General features: G+C 40.6%; 1 protein-coding gene across 7 annotated transcripts in view; it reads right to left on the bottom strand.

Moving 5' to 3' along the window:
• PARP4 (poly(ADP-ribose) polymerase family member 4) overlaps nt 1–14,458 on the bottom strand; it is a 121,663-nt gene that overhangs the window by 78,743 nt on the left and 28,462 nt on the right. For all 7 annotated transcript variants that reach the window (XM_047873383.1, XM_047873403.1, XM_047873394.1 and 4 more), the window contains 6 exons: nt 13,346–13,506; nt 9,639–9,776; nt 7,293–7,388; nt 3,414–3,597; nt 3,066–3,222; nt 983–1,107 (listed from right to left, as the gene is read on the bottom strand). In XM_047873383.1, the coding sequence (XP_047729339.1) occupies nt 983–1,107; nt 3,066–3,222; nt 3,414–3,597; nt 7,293–7,388; nt 9,639–9,776; nt 13,346–13,506 (861 nt within the window). The remainder of the gene's footprint in view (nt 1–982; nt 1,108–3,065; nt 3,223–3,413; nt 3,598–7,292; nt 7,389–9,638; nt 9,777–13,345; nt 13,507–14,458) is intronic.

The raw sequence follows: 14,458 nt of genomic DNA, 5'->3' as shown, positions 1-14,458 counted from the left end.
GAGGTGGTGCGCTGGCTGGGGGTGGGGCCAGTGTGACAGCCTCTTCCTGTGGTCCAGGCTGTTGCCCAGCCCAGGCAGGCAGGCACCATACTGCCTTGGCGGGCCCACGTCCTCCTGCTACTCCCCGCCATGGGAGTCCACAGCAGACTCAGCAATGATGTTGCTGGCTGTTTTAGCAAGGGTGAGGAGCACAGGGCCCTGCTGCTCTGTGGGAGCGGAAGGCAGGCGGTGTTAGTTGGGCTCAGCTCCACTGGGGGCTTGGGAAGGAGGGCTGCTGGGGTCGGGTCACGTACCTAGTCCCCTACTTCCTACATGGCTGTACTCAGGTGTCACCTCAGTGAGGCCTTCTTGGCCACCCTACTTATAAGTTCAAACACCCCATCCTGTGCGGCTCCCACCTCCCCCCCCCCAACCAGTCTCCCACCCTCCCTGTGGCTCCCACCCTTCCTGAGGCTCCCATCCCCCCTGCAGCTCCCCCTGCTTAGACTTTCTTCTTTAGCACCTACCACCATCTACATTTGATGCACTCTGTTTATTTACAATGTTTACTGCCTATCCCCCAATAAAATGTATGCTCCATCAGGGCAGAGTTTTTCTTTTGTTCCTTGTTGCATGCCTAGAGCCCGGAACAGTCGGTATGTAGTAGGTACTCAATGAATAAACGAATTTTAGAAATGCACATTTCAGGGTGCCTGGGTGGCTCAGTTCATTGAGCCTCTGGCTTTTGATTTCAGCTCAGGTCATGATCTCACAGTTGTGAGAGCGAGCCCTGTGTTGGGGCTCAGCGTGGAGCCTGCTTGGGCATCTCTCCCTCTCTCTCTGCCCCTCCTTCACTTGTACAAGTCTCTCTCTCTCTCTGTCTCAAAATAAATAAACAAACATGAAAGAAAAAGAAATGCACATTTTAATTCATGCAACTATAATCAAATTGTCATTTATGACTCATATCCATTTAAAGTATCATAAACCCACAAAGACATACCTGGGCTACAAAGTCTATTATTCTTCCTTTGATGTGAACCTCCTCAAGAGGAACTGAATTGCCAGAGAAATCCTGAAGGCCAGACTTGATGTTGCCGAAAGGTTTGGCATCTTGTAACTGATAATCTACATATTAAAAATTATAATGTTAGCTTTTAAGACCATCTCTGCACTATCTTTGTTATCTTAATCTTTATTTCTTTCCCTTCCCCCTTCATACAGTATATTTGAGGAAAAATGGACAAGTAGCATTTTATGATTTTCCACAGTCAATTCTGTAAAGTAAGTGAACCCATATGAGAAAAATGGGGGCAGCATTTATAACAGACACATTACTTTTTAATCTACAGATTCTGAGGAGTCATCTTGAAAATTTAGAATCATGCAATTACTTGAAAGACATACATTTAAACATATACACAAGCACACAAAAGTCTTAAGACTATTTAAATAAGTGTAGTTTATGCATGAATCTAGATAATGCATTCCTTGGCCTGCAATTTTGATTGGTCACTACCATTTATTGTGTCACAGAAGCATGTAAGACCAATATGAGACTGCTTAGACATTCAACCCAAGGAACACTGAATCAAACTTTAAAAAAAATATATTAAAAAAAATTTTTTTTTTCAATGTTTTTTATTTATTTTTGGGACAGAGAGACAGAGCATGAACGGGGGAGGGGCAGAGAGAGAGGGAGACACAGAATCGGAAACAGGCTCCAGGCTCCGAGCCATCAGCCCAGAGCCCGACGTGGGGCTGGAACTCATGGACCGCGAGATCGTGACCTGGCTGAAGTCGGACGCTTAACCGACTGCGCCACCCAGGCGCCCCCCAAAAAAATATTTTTAATAAAATAAAAGCAGGGGAGGGGCAGAGGGAGAGGGAGACACAGAATCTGAAGCAGGCTCCAGGCTCTGAGCTGTCAGCACAGAGCCTGACGTGGGGCTTGAGCTCACAGACTAGGAGATCACGACCTGAGCCGAAGTCAGACGCTTAACCGACTAGAGCCACCCAGGTGCCCCGCTAAATCAAAGTTCTAATACAGCATATGAAAAAAAAAAGTTCCCCTTCTATACCAGGTGGTACAAGAATACACGTATAGTTAGATATGTAAATATATACTCTCTTGCCAGATATTTAATTTAACGGCTCTAGGACAGAAAACAGGAGTCATTTGCTTATATGTGAAGTCATACATTTCTGATAAAAAATAATTGGATCACAGTTGAAAATGTTAATGTGTTTTGACAACGCTATAATAAATGTTATAAATAGTGTGGGCTTCTGATTTTCTGAGAAGCTCCCATCCTCTTATGTATTTCTACAAAGCTGCACATTACAACCTTGGGGGGGGTGCCTTCACCTGAGGCAGATACTGATCTCATACTCAACACGGAAAAGCTGAGGCTGCAGAAGCTTATGCAGCTCGTCCCATATTGCACAGCCTAGTAATCCGCAAGTCGACACTAGAACCTGGGCTTCCTGGTTCTAAAGCTGTGTCTCTTGTCTACTCCACCAACCCCCCTGACACTTCTTTTTTTTTTTTTTTTTTTTTTTTTTAAATTTTTTTTTCAACGTTTATTCATTTTTGGGACAGAGAGAGACAGAGCATGAACAGGGGAGGGGCAGAGAGAGAGGGAGACACAGAATCGGAAACAGGCTTCAGGCTTCGAGCCATCAGCCCAGAGCCTGACGCGAGGCTCGAACTCATGGACCGCGAGATTGTGACCTGGCTGAAGTCGGATGCTTAACCGACTGCGCCACCCAGGCGCCCCCCCCCCCCCCCCGCCGACACTTCTTGCACTTGGCATCTTAAATTGCTTCAGTGGGTTTGTGGCCCTGGCCGTCTGCAGGTGTGAGAGTTCAACATGGTATGTTAACAAAGTAAGATGTAATTTTGAGAACACCTAACCTCTCTCAAGTATCCTGGTTTTTACTTCTACAAAGTAAAAAAGGAAATAGAATATTAATGTATGAGTTCCCAGATATAGTTACTGAACATGAACATAAATTCCTCTAAGAATAAAATGTTTGAGTTCTATAAATATCACATAAAACAGCATTCAAGAAAATTGTCTTACCTTCAACCTTTGAAAAATTTGAAAACTCAGGTCTGGATTCTTCTAATTCAGTAGTATTACAAGGATGAAAGTCCTTTATTTCATCTCCGGGTAGGCAAAATTTAATGATATATTTCAATTTAATCTGATTGGTTTTATACACAACAAATTCATCATCCTAGAACCAACAGAAATTAATAGGTATGGGGACAAATCCTTTATTGGCAAATGTTTTCAGAAAAGCAGATTTGCAGGTTTGCTAATCTAGAAAATATTGAATTCAGGCAGCCATAAATATGCAATAATTATTTAAACTTAAGCATATTCAATAAAAACAGGAGCTCTCTGCTTGTTTCTTGAAATAAATACCTCGAAGTCCGTGGTGACAGTGGCTGTTGCTCGAACCCCACGGACACTGTCATAACCCGGTGGTGCTTCCGACAAGGAGAAGTCTTTTCTGTGTAAGTCCGCACACTTTCCAAGGGCTACGTCACAGACAGCCAGGAGCCTGGTGCCATCGGTCTCTCCCGGGTGGGAGTACTTAATACCCGTACTGCGAGGGAAAGGAAGTACGTGTTTGTGACTTACGGTTACATGGCAATAATATTTTAGTACCCATTATCCATCTCTATATGTGAAATAGACTCAATGACTTTGCTGGCAGGATGTTCCAGATTTTACGGCTATTAAAATATCTCTGAAGGGTCAGTTTAGAACTTTATTATTCACTTACTTGTTTCAGATGTTGCCTTTCTGTTGTGCAGGTAGTGTTCAAAGTACTTTCTTCCAGAGATGGATGCATTCCCCTGTTGCCTCAAATCTTTATTAACTACTAAAACACACACATTTTGGTACAGCAAACACCAAAGTGACGAAAGATAAGGAAAACCCCCCATCTTATTAGTTAAGAAAGAGCAGATTACTTCTGTGCACTGAAGCTCAGAGAGAACATGAAATACCAGGTAAGTAAGAACTGGTCAAAGGGAAAGACAGCACTGGTATTCTCACAAAGCCTTCTGAATCCAGATGGAGAAACAAAACTTCAAACAACATCTAAATGAGAGATTTTGTTTTGACTTTCTTCAGGACTCAGCAGCTTTAAAAAAAGCAACTTTTCTCTCTGCCCCTCCCATGCTCACTCTCTCTCTTAAATAAATAAACTTAAAAAAAAAAAAAAGCAACTCTTGTTATTAAGGAGCATAGGTTAGGACACCTTTGGAAGCATCATTTTTGGGACATATCTTTATTTTTCCAAATATCAAGACCCAAATATAAAAGTGTTGCCTGAAGACCCTTTGTTCTATCCCCTCTAAGACTTGACTTCCCCCTCTTTTTTTGAGAGAGAGAGATCGAGAGCATGCACATGCACAAGAGGGGAGGGGCAGAGGGTGAGGGAGAGAGAGTCCCCACAAGCTCCACGCTCAGTGGGGAGCCCGACATGGGGCTCAATCCCACGACTGCGAGATCATGACCCAAGCAGAAATCAAGAGTCAGACACCCAGCTGACTGAGCCACCCAAGCTCCCTAAGACTTACTCCCTTTTATTTAAAAAAAATTTTTATATATTAACAATGCTTTATTTTTAAGTAATCTCTACACCCAACGCGGGGCTCGAACTTTCAACCCAGAGATCAAGAGCCGCGTGCTCTACCGACTGTGCTTTCCAAGTGCCCCAAGACCTGTCCCCTTAAAAAAAATAATCAATTTCTCCCATTTCTCCTAAAACTTGTTTCCCTGTGACTGCTGAGCCTGTGACCCTTGACTTTACCTCCGCTTCCTCCCTCTCCATCCCCCACCTTTCTCAATGGCTGCCTCTATCTGCTTGCTTGTCCATCACCCTTCAGCCTGTTGCAGTTTGGCTCAATTGAAACCACTCTATCCAAAGTCACCAAGGACTTCAACTTGGTTAAATTCAAAGGAATCCCAATTTGTTAAAAAAAAAATCTTAACATCTAAAAAAGTTTTACTTTGAAAGATTTGTACAGAGGAAAGAGCATTTATACCATAAGTGTTAAGTTTCAAGAACAATGTAAGACAGACAACCACATAGCTCCTGCCAAGTTTAAGAAACAGAAAAGAACAGGAGTGCCTGGGTGCCTCAGTCGGTTAAGCACCCGACCTTGGCTCAGGTCATGATCTCACGGTTAGTGAGTTCAAGCCCTGCATCAGTCTCTCTACTGTCAGCATGAGCCAGCTTTGGATCCACTGTCTCTCTCTCTCTCTCTCTCTCTCTACCCCTGTTCTGCAAATGTATGCACGTTTGCCCGCTGTCTCTCAACAATAAATAAACACTGAAAACAACAACAACAACAACAAAAAAATGGAAAAGAACATCATCAATATTTCTACGTTGCCCTGTGGCATTACCTTCCCTGCCACCCAGAGGGTAATCTAATCGTTATCTTGTGTTTATGTGTATATTATTTTTTCTTTCTTTTACAGTACTGATGCATAGATATGTGTCCCTCAACAGTATGCTTAGTTTTGCTTGTTTTCAAACTCTATACATATAGAATCATAGAGCAATTATTTGCTCCACGTTACCTTCCTAAGACTCCTCCATTTGGCACGTGTAGCTGTAGTACACGTGTCTCGACTGCCATATAGGACTCCATGTAGGCCGACACCAAAATTTTTGGATCCATTCCACTCTTATTGGACATCTGCATCATTTCCAGTGATCTTACAGTTTTCTTACCATCTGTGTACATGTCTCCTGGTCTATGTAGACCCACTAAGGAAGTGATTCTCAACTCAGGCTGAATCATCCAGGGAGCTTAAAAACCTCACCCCTAGACATCCTGATTTGACTGATCTGGGGTGAAATCAGCACCAGTGGTGTTTAAAAGCTCCTCCAGGTGGGGAGGTGGGTGGGGCGATGGGTGAAATAGGTGATGGGGATTAAGGAGGGCACTTGTGATGAGAACTGGGTGTTGCACAGACGTGTTGGATCACTAACCTGTACACCTGAAACAAACATCACGCTGTGTTAACTGGCTGGAATTTGAATGAAAACTTTAAAAGAAAGTCCTTCAAGTAAAAAACATAAAAAGATAAAAATAAAATCTCCAGGTGATTTGAATGTGTAGCCAGGATTGAGAACCGCTGCTTCCTGGTTCCTAGTCCAATCTATAGGATTCCTAAGTCACACCATTAATTATGCTCTTCAACTACAGCAGATGATGCCAACATTTCCTCAAGAAGGCTTATCAGTTTATTGACAGTGTCTGAGAGTTCAGACTGTTCTAGAGACTTACCAACACCTAGAGTTGTTGCTTTTTTTTTTTTTTTTTTTTTTTGCTGATAGGTATTAAATGGTATATGATAGATGAATTTGCATATTATTGATTAGTAACCTTTTCAAATGACATTGTCCATGTGTTTCCTCTTCTATTAGGTTCCTACTCATGTCTTTTGTCCATTTGCTTTTTGAGTTATTTTTTTCTTACGGATTTCCATAGGAATTCCTGAAATATCCTGGATAATTAATTATCCTGGCCTGGCCTAAACCCAAGCTCCATCATTTAACTAGCTCTGTGACTTTATGCAAGTTACTTAACCTCCATCAATCTGTTTCCTTGTCACGGAATGATGTCACAATACCACCTGTGAGGTTTATAGACAATGTGCGTGAAGCACTTAGTCCGGTGCCTTGCACAGGGCAGGTGTTTAATACCCTGTGGCTATTGTGGGGATAGATTTAAATATTAACAAGGATATTGAAGATGAAATATTATTCTATACACATAGAGTTCATTTACAATAGATAAGACACAACTTAAGTTGTGTAAATGATAAGTTGTGTATATAATGTGTATAAGCACATGAGAGGTCATGTGCTATAGAAGTTAAGATCACTGGTCCTGGAGAAAGACAAAATGCTATGTGATCTTGGGCAAGATACCCTCACTGTCCCTCAGTGTTCTCATCTGTGATATGGGATAATAATAGAACTGACCTAAGAGGGTTGTTGTAAGGATTAAGCAGGTAAATATATGTAAAGACTCTCAGGATAGTAAAATCAAGGTGATTTAAAATAAAATTTTCCCAAATATCCACCACAAAAGACATATTTCTATGGTATACTGAGAAAACTGGTTGCTTTCACCGATATGTTTCTTGGATGAGAAATCCCTTACAAAGGAAAGATGGAGGAAGCCACATAGCAACTACTTGGGTATAAATCCTTGGTGATGGGTGTGAGTAACATGGTTAAGACATCATGTATAGTATATGTAATATACTAACCTGAGTGAATCGCTGAAATATATCCCACTCCCAAGATTTCCAGTGTCTGTTCTCTTTGTGCCACGATCTTCAACTACTTTGGGTAAAAGCAACCCACTAAAAAGAAAAGGACATTAAAATGATTTACTAAAAGAAAGGGTATTTTTAATTATAGGGTCATAATTCTAGCAAAGACAGGTGCTATTCAAGGAGGACATTATGCTAAGTGAAATAAGCCAGACACAGAAAGATAAATATTGCATAACCTCACGTATATGTGGAATCTAGAAAAGTCGAACTCAGAACCAGAGTGCAGAATGGTGGTTTCTAGGAGGCGGGGGTTGGGGAAAATGGGGAGTTGTTGGCTAAAGAGTATAAACTTTCAGTTCTAAGATAAAGAATAAAAATAAATTATCTTTGCTAAGAGTAGACCTTATGTTCTCACCACAAGAAAAAAAGATAACTATATGAAGTGATGGATGTGTTAACTTGATTGTGATAATCATTTCACAACATACATGTACATGAAATCATCATGTTATGCATTTAAAAAAATCCTCTTGTACAACCTAAATATATACAATTATCATTTGTCAATCACACCTTAATAAAGCTGGAAAAAAGACACCAATTAAAAATACAAATAAATAAAGAGCATGAAATGAAAAGAAAAATGTATTTCAAAGTAATCTCGGGGCGCCTGGGTGGCTCAGTCGGTTGAGCGTCTGACTTCGCTCAGGTCACGATCTCGCGATCCATGAGTTCGAGCCCTGCATCAGGCTCTGTGCCGACAGCTCAGAGCCCGGAGCCTGCTTCAGATACTGTGTCTCCCTCTCTCTCTGGCCCTCCCCCCATTCATGCTCTGTCTCTCTCTGTCTCAAAAATAAATAAATGTTAAAAAAAAAAAAATTCAAAGTAATCTCACAGAAGGATTTCTAGGTGCTATTCACATGACCCAATCTATGGTCAGCTTCTCATCCCTGTCTTGACCAGCCTGGAGGTGCTGGCCATTCTTCCTGCCTTGGGTCAGGGCTCTGACTCCAACCTGCCAAGGTCGAGCACTCAGCAGAACCATGTTTAGGCCCAATGCTGACTGCGTTTCTCCCTGGCTCAAGAACTTACACATATCCTGCAGGCCTTCTAGCATTGCTAAGAACTCTCTGCAATCAAAGTTAAACCCTGTTGTCTCTGAGAAGGTGGGTCAAGGGAGACTTTGGCGTTTATTACATGAACATCTCCAGTTTGAATTTTGTGTTATGAAATGTAATTACCTTTGTAAAGTGGTTTTTGGGTTTTAGTCCTACTTAAAGGTTATTAAAAAAACTGTCCTATTTTTCAATTAGTACCTTTATATTTTCATTTTTCATTTTTCAATCTTTGTTCCATGTGGAGTTTATCTACGTGTGAGGAATGAGGTAAGGATCCAACTTTGTATTTTTCCAGGTACTAATCTGTCCCAATACATAGTATTGAAGAAATTATCTTTCTTCCACAGAAATAAAAGCTACTTTTATCATGTACTAAACCCTCTATGTTTTTGCATTTACTTTTGGATTCTTTATTCTGTAGAATCATCTGTTTGGGCACACCTCACTGTTTTAATTAACACAGTTTTATAACATGTTTTTAGTGTCTGGTTAATTCTTCCTCATTAATCTTTTTCAAAATTACTCTGGCAAAGTCAAATTTAAAAAAATATGTGCAGTATAATCAGCTTTTTATTTCTTAAAAAAACATCTTGTTAGCACTTTTATTGTGATAGCTCTAAATTTATAGGTTAATTTAAGGAAACTTGGCATCCTTCCGATTAATGTAAGTGTCTTTTGGGTCCTTCAACAGCAGTTGAACGTTTTTTCTAGATGTATCCTGTATATTTCCTTTTATGTTTCCTCTTAGGTATTTAGTTAAGGACCCAGATGTAATCATATTCTCCCCTGCTCTCTGTGACTGCAGTTTGGCTCTGATATTAAGTGATTATTCAAAGCAAACAGAAATTAGAGTTACGTTTTGAATAGATAACTCATAGCATCTAGGTACTCTAATTTCTAGACCCTTCTCTTTAAGTATTGGACATTCCCAAATTAGACACACAGAAGAGCCATGAAATAGAGAATCTCCTTTCTTCATATGATACTGTCTTCAAGAAGCAATTCATACCCATGTACTACACTTTAAAATACATATAATAATAAATAATTTAAATTATATTTAATTATAATTTAAAGGGCTCAGTTTTCTCTGGAATGCAATAAGCTGGTTTTAACTGAAGAGACCCAGGTAGGGTATAAAAAAAAGTAGGAAAAAGGGTAAAACACTTCATGTTCGTGAGGCTGAAACATTTGGAAAATAAAGATGGTGTCCTCTTACCGGGACAGGATCCCTACAAAGCTTTGTACGGGAGATCCATGCAGTAAGGACTTCACATTGCCAAGCTGGCTCAAAAACTCTGTGGCTTCATTCACTCTGCCAACTCTAAATATCTGCAAGATGTCTACTGGACCTGTACTGTAAAAAGCAGAAGAAAAATCTTGAGACTGTACAATTGAAAGTAAAATAAAAAATCATTATTAGCAGGAGAAAACCCAAAACAGCCCAAACGTCCATTATTATGGAATGGATTCTGTGAGTCACAACATAACATTTCTTGCAAATACTATGTAGCCATAAAAAAAATCACACTCTTAAAAAATAAATAAGTATATGAAGTAAGATTTGTTGTAAAATGAATTTTAAAAATAGGTTACAAAACTTTATGCATAGTATGATCCCAAAGTTTTTCAAATATATAACATATAGAATAAATAGCTTGAATTCATTGCACTCAACCATTCACAAATACACTCTGTGCTGAGTGTTCTGCCAGGCACTAGAAGCAAGATAGCATGGTCTCTGGCTTCACGGGGCTTACATCCTAATGGCGAGACAAAAATGAAAAGTTAACAAATAACTGATTTTAAGTTCTACTCTACCAGGTTCAGAGACGGGATAGTCAAGAAAGGCCTATCCTTGAAGGTGACATTTACTGCAACATGGCATAATACAGTGTGTATTCTAAGACTTAACTGGTTGTTATGGGGAAATTAATTGGATGCGGCAGGAGCGGGAAGAACGTCAGGAAGGAGATGAGACAACGGTGTCTGGACTGAAGGTGGCAGCAGTGTGAACGAAAGAAGCCAATGGATTACAGACATTTTGGAGGCAGAAGTGACAGGAATGGAGATGTGGGGATGAGGGACAGTTGACAATGGCTCTGGGTGGGTGACTAGATGGGGAGGCATGGGGAAAGACTGGGGGACTATGGAGGGACGGAGTTGTGGGGTGGAGAGGGTAGGAGAGTCTATCCAGTATGTCTTCCCAACTCCATGTTTCTTGGTGTCACATTGGTAGCCTGAGATTAGCTATGGTGGGAGCATTTTTATACCACAGAAATCAGCAGTTGTTACAAGTCAGGACTTTGATTTCAGAGAGCTGGCTTACCAACACACCACTAGGTGAGGAGAAGAATCAATAATTCAATTTGGGATATATTTATTCTACACCAAAATGTTAACAGTGGTCATGTTATCTCTGGGTTATCTCTGGGTGGTGAGATTTTGGGTGATCTTTAATTTTCTTCATGTTTTCACACATTGTCTAAACTTTCAGCAAAGAACATGAATTTTGTAACTAGAAAAAATGAATATGAAAAAATCATCATTAGTGAAATGAAATGGAGAAAATCTTCTTCTCCTTCTCCTGCTTCTGCTTATTCTTTTCCTTCTTCTTCTGCTTCTTCTGCTTGTGCTTCTTAACAGCAGCAGAATCTCTCCACACAGAGAGGTCCACTTTTGTTGTATGACATTACTAGGGTGCGAGGTGAGATCTCTAAGGGCTTGAGTTACATTAGATGACCGAACTGCACCCCCCTCCCCAGGGCTTGAAGACGTGGCTCTTCCTTCTCTTTGACTCCCTGGAGAAAGTCGGTTACTCCCCTCCTGATTCTGCCTTCATTGTTAGTAGTTTCTAATTTAGTATTAGATCCTAGCAGATATCTAGGGGTGGGTCAAAAGTCAAATCAAAAGAAGTAAAAGGAATTTGATTATATACAAAAGCCAAATCTGGAAAAGATCTAAAGGAAAGGATTTTTTTAACTGATGTAAAAGTCACATAACACAAAACTAACCCTTTGAAGTACACCGTTCCGTAATAATTAGCATATTAAAATGTGCAGCCACCGCTTCTACTTAAACATTTCAGCACTCCAGAAGAACAGCCCATGCCCATTTAGCAGTCGGTCCCCAGTCTTCCCTCTCCTGGAGCCTGGCAATCTGCTTTCTGTCTCCATGGATTCGATTTGTCTCTTCCAGATATTGCACATACATGAAATCATACAATATGTGGTCTTTCATGTCTGGCTTCTTTCACTTAGCATAATGCTTTTGAGACTCACCCATCTTGTAACATGTATTAGTACCTCACTCATTTTTGGTGATTAACATTCCATTATGTGTACATAATCACGTTTTGCTAATCCTTTCAACCACTGATGGACATTTGGGTTGTTTCCACCGTTGGGCTATCGTGAATAGCGCTGCTATGAACATTCACGTATCCGTATCTGCTTGAGTACTTGTGTCCACTTCTTTGGGGTATCTAACGAGGACTGGAATCGCTGGGGCAGACAGTAATTCTATGCTGAATTTGTTGAGGAACCGCCAAACAGCGGCTGCACCATTTTATGGGAGTTCCAATTTCCCCGCATCCTCACGAACACTATAATTACCCATATTTTCATTTTCTCAAAAAAAAAAAAAAATACAGCCATCTTGGTGGGTATGAAGTAACGCTAGTAATGGCATTTGAGGGCAACTGATCAAGGAAGGCAGAACACCGTTTTAGACAGGTCTGAATTAGTCCATAAGGGGGTTGCTTCTAGCTAGTTGCCGGAAAACCAGTTCTCAAAGCAATAGCAAAACCCACACAGGACCCCGATTTGTGGCATTTGCTGGTTTCTATGGTATAAATCCTCCCACCACAGCCGATGTCAAGTTACTAATGGTATTCAGCTCACAAAATTCCTAAAAATGTAACAAATGGCCCCCGTGGTTTGGCTCCAAGCAGTGTGTGAGGCTGATTAAGGCTAACCTGGCCCATTGTACCTAAGGAGAGCTGAGATGCCAGAAACACCCAGAAGAAAGACTTCAGGCAGAGGAGTGCTGGGAAGTTACATTAGTGGGCTGAGTGACCATTCCAATGGAAGTCAGTCCCACCCTTAAGAATAATCCATCAAATTAGTTTCTGAACCTTGAAACTGGGTCCAGGCTCTCAGAGGAAACTAACACCCAGTGAAGGCTGGTCTGAGAGGCTGATCCAGCCTCCTGTTGCTCCTGCTGCTGTCCTGGCTTATAGAACACACGTGAGCACAAGAAACAGGGAGTCTCACCATCAGTGAGGAAACAGATAATGGATGTGACTGACGGTTAGGGGTGCCATATCTCTGGCCATGTTTTCCAGATTTTCAACTGAGTGTTTTCATGCCATTGAGTCGGTGTCTTAGAAACTACCATGCACACAGCTGCATTTTAAAATCTTAATATAAATGGGTTTTCCTATATAACACCCTTCAAAACACAAATAAGCCTTGTGATTTAAAATTTTTAAATTTAATTCTCAGCAAGATTAGGTAAGCTTGAACTCAGAGTAAATGGGGAGAGTTTTCAAGCATAGAATACTGTCCCAAGTTATATTATAAACACTGAAGAAAGAAATTTGTCATCACAATATAGTTACCTTGTTATAGAGGATTAAATCATACCGGTTATTGTGGAGAGTAGCTTTTTTTTTTTTTTTTTTTTTTTTGAGAGAGAGCATGCCCGCATGCATGTGGGGGGTGGGGAGAGGGAGAAAGAGAGAATCTTAAGATTCTCAGTGTGGAGCCCAGCTGCAGGGGGCTTGAACTCAGGAGCCATGAGATCATGACCTAAGCAAAAATCAAGCGTCTGAGACACCTAGGCACCCCTGGACAGTAGCTTTTTAACAGAATCTGAAATAGTATTACATAATAACAGATCCTAAGACATTTCCTTTATGCATACCTGTGATTATTCTGTAAAACCTCTTTTCTAACTCTGAAAAATTCTTCAGTGTTCTGTTCAACATGCTCAATTTTGCATCTCAAAGCTCGGTATTTGGCAAGAGAAGGCGGGTTGGGTCTGGACAGATTAGTTTCACAGACATTAACCATGTCTCTTATTAGCTGTAGATGGAAATGATGTAAGACGTTAGAATCACTACATATCAAAATATTTATAGCACATTACACTTTCTCAAAAAGATTGGAAAAATAAGATTTTATTTCCCCAAAGCTTTTTTTCTTCCAAAGGTTTTACTTTTAAGTAATGTCTGCACCCAATGTGGGGCTTGAACTCAAAACCCAGAGAGATCAAGAGTCACATGTTCCACCAACTGAGCCAGCCAGGTGCCCCTCCCCAAAGCTTTTGATCAACATTTTGATCAATATGTAAGTGGCACATTAAAGGTAATACCTTTAGTATGTATTGTGCCCTCAGTGATAGCATAATATACAATAATAATAATAGTGTACATTAGGACAGCACCTCATTGTTGATAAAGTGTTTTCAGCTACACTGTTCCTTTAATCCACACTGTTACACTGGTCTTATTAGATCTTATTATCCTCACTGTATAGATGGGGACAATGAGGCTCTGAGAAGCTGAATCAGTTGCTCATGACTCCACAGCAGAGAGGGGATAGTGACTAAATAGGAACTCAGATCATCAGGGCTCAAGTCCAATTATGTTACCAAAAAATTCATTAAACATGTTCTCTATGCCAGGCTGGTATTAGATTTGAAAGACACAAAAATGATGAAGAAACAGGTGTCTTCCCTGAAAGGGAACCCTGGTATACTTAGTATACTCATAGGTCATGGAGCTTGGAGGAGGGAACACAGCTCCTGGATAATCTGAATTACGTTTATACAGGAATGTATTGCTTTCACCATCTTTGAGGCTAAGGAGACATTGACAGGGGAGCCCTATTCACTCTACTTGCCATGCATCCTTATGACCTTGGCGTGGCGAGGGGCTAATTTCAATTCAAATACACCAGCCAGAAAAGAAGAGACTGATGGATTTTTCTATATAAAAGTAAAAAATTTCTGTATGGTGAAATAGAACACGTCAAC

This window comes from Prionailurus viverrinus, chromosome A1, assembly GCF_022837055.1.
Source record: "Prionailurus viverrinus isolate Anna chromosome A1, UM_Priviv_1.0, whole genome shotgun sequence".
Lineage (NCBI taxonomy): Eukaryota > Metazoa > Chordata > Mammalia > Carnivora > Felidae > Prionailurus > Prionailurus viverrinus.
The sequence above is the reverse complement of the archived record's forward strand: the minus strand, read 5'-3'. Positions and strand labels throughout refer to the sequence as shown.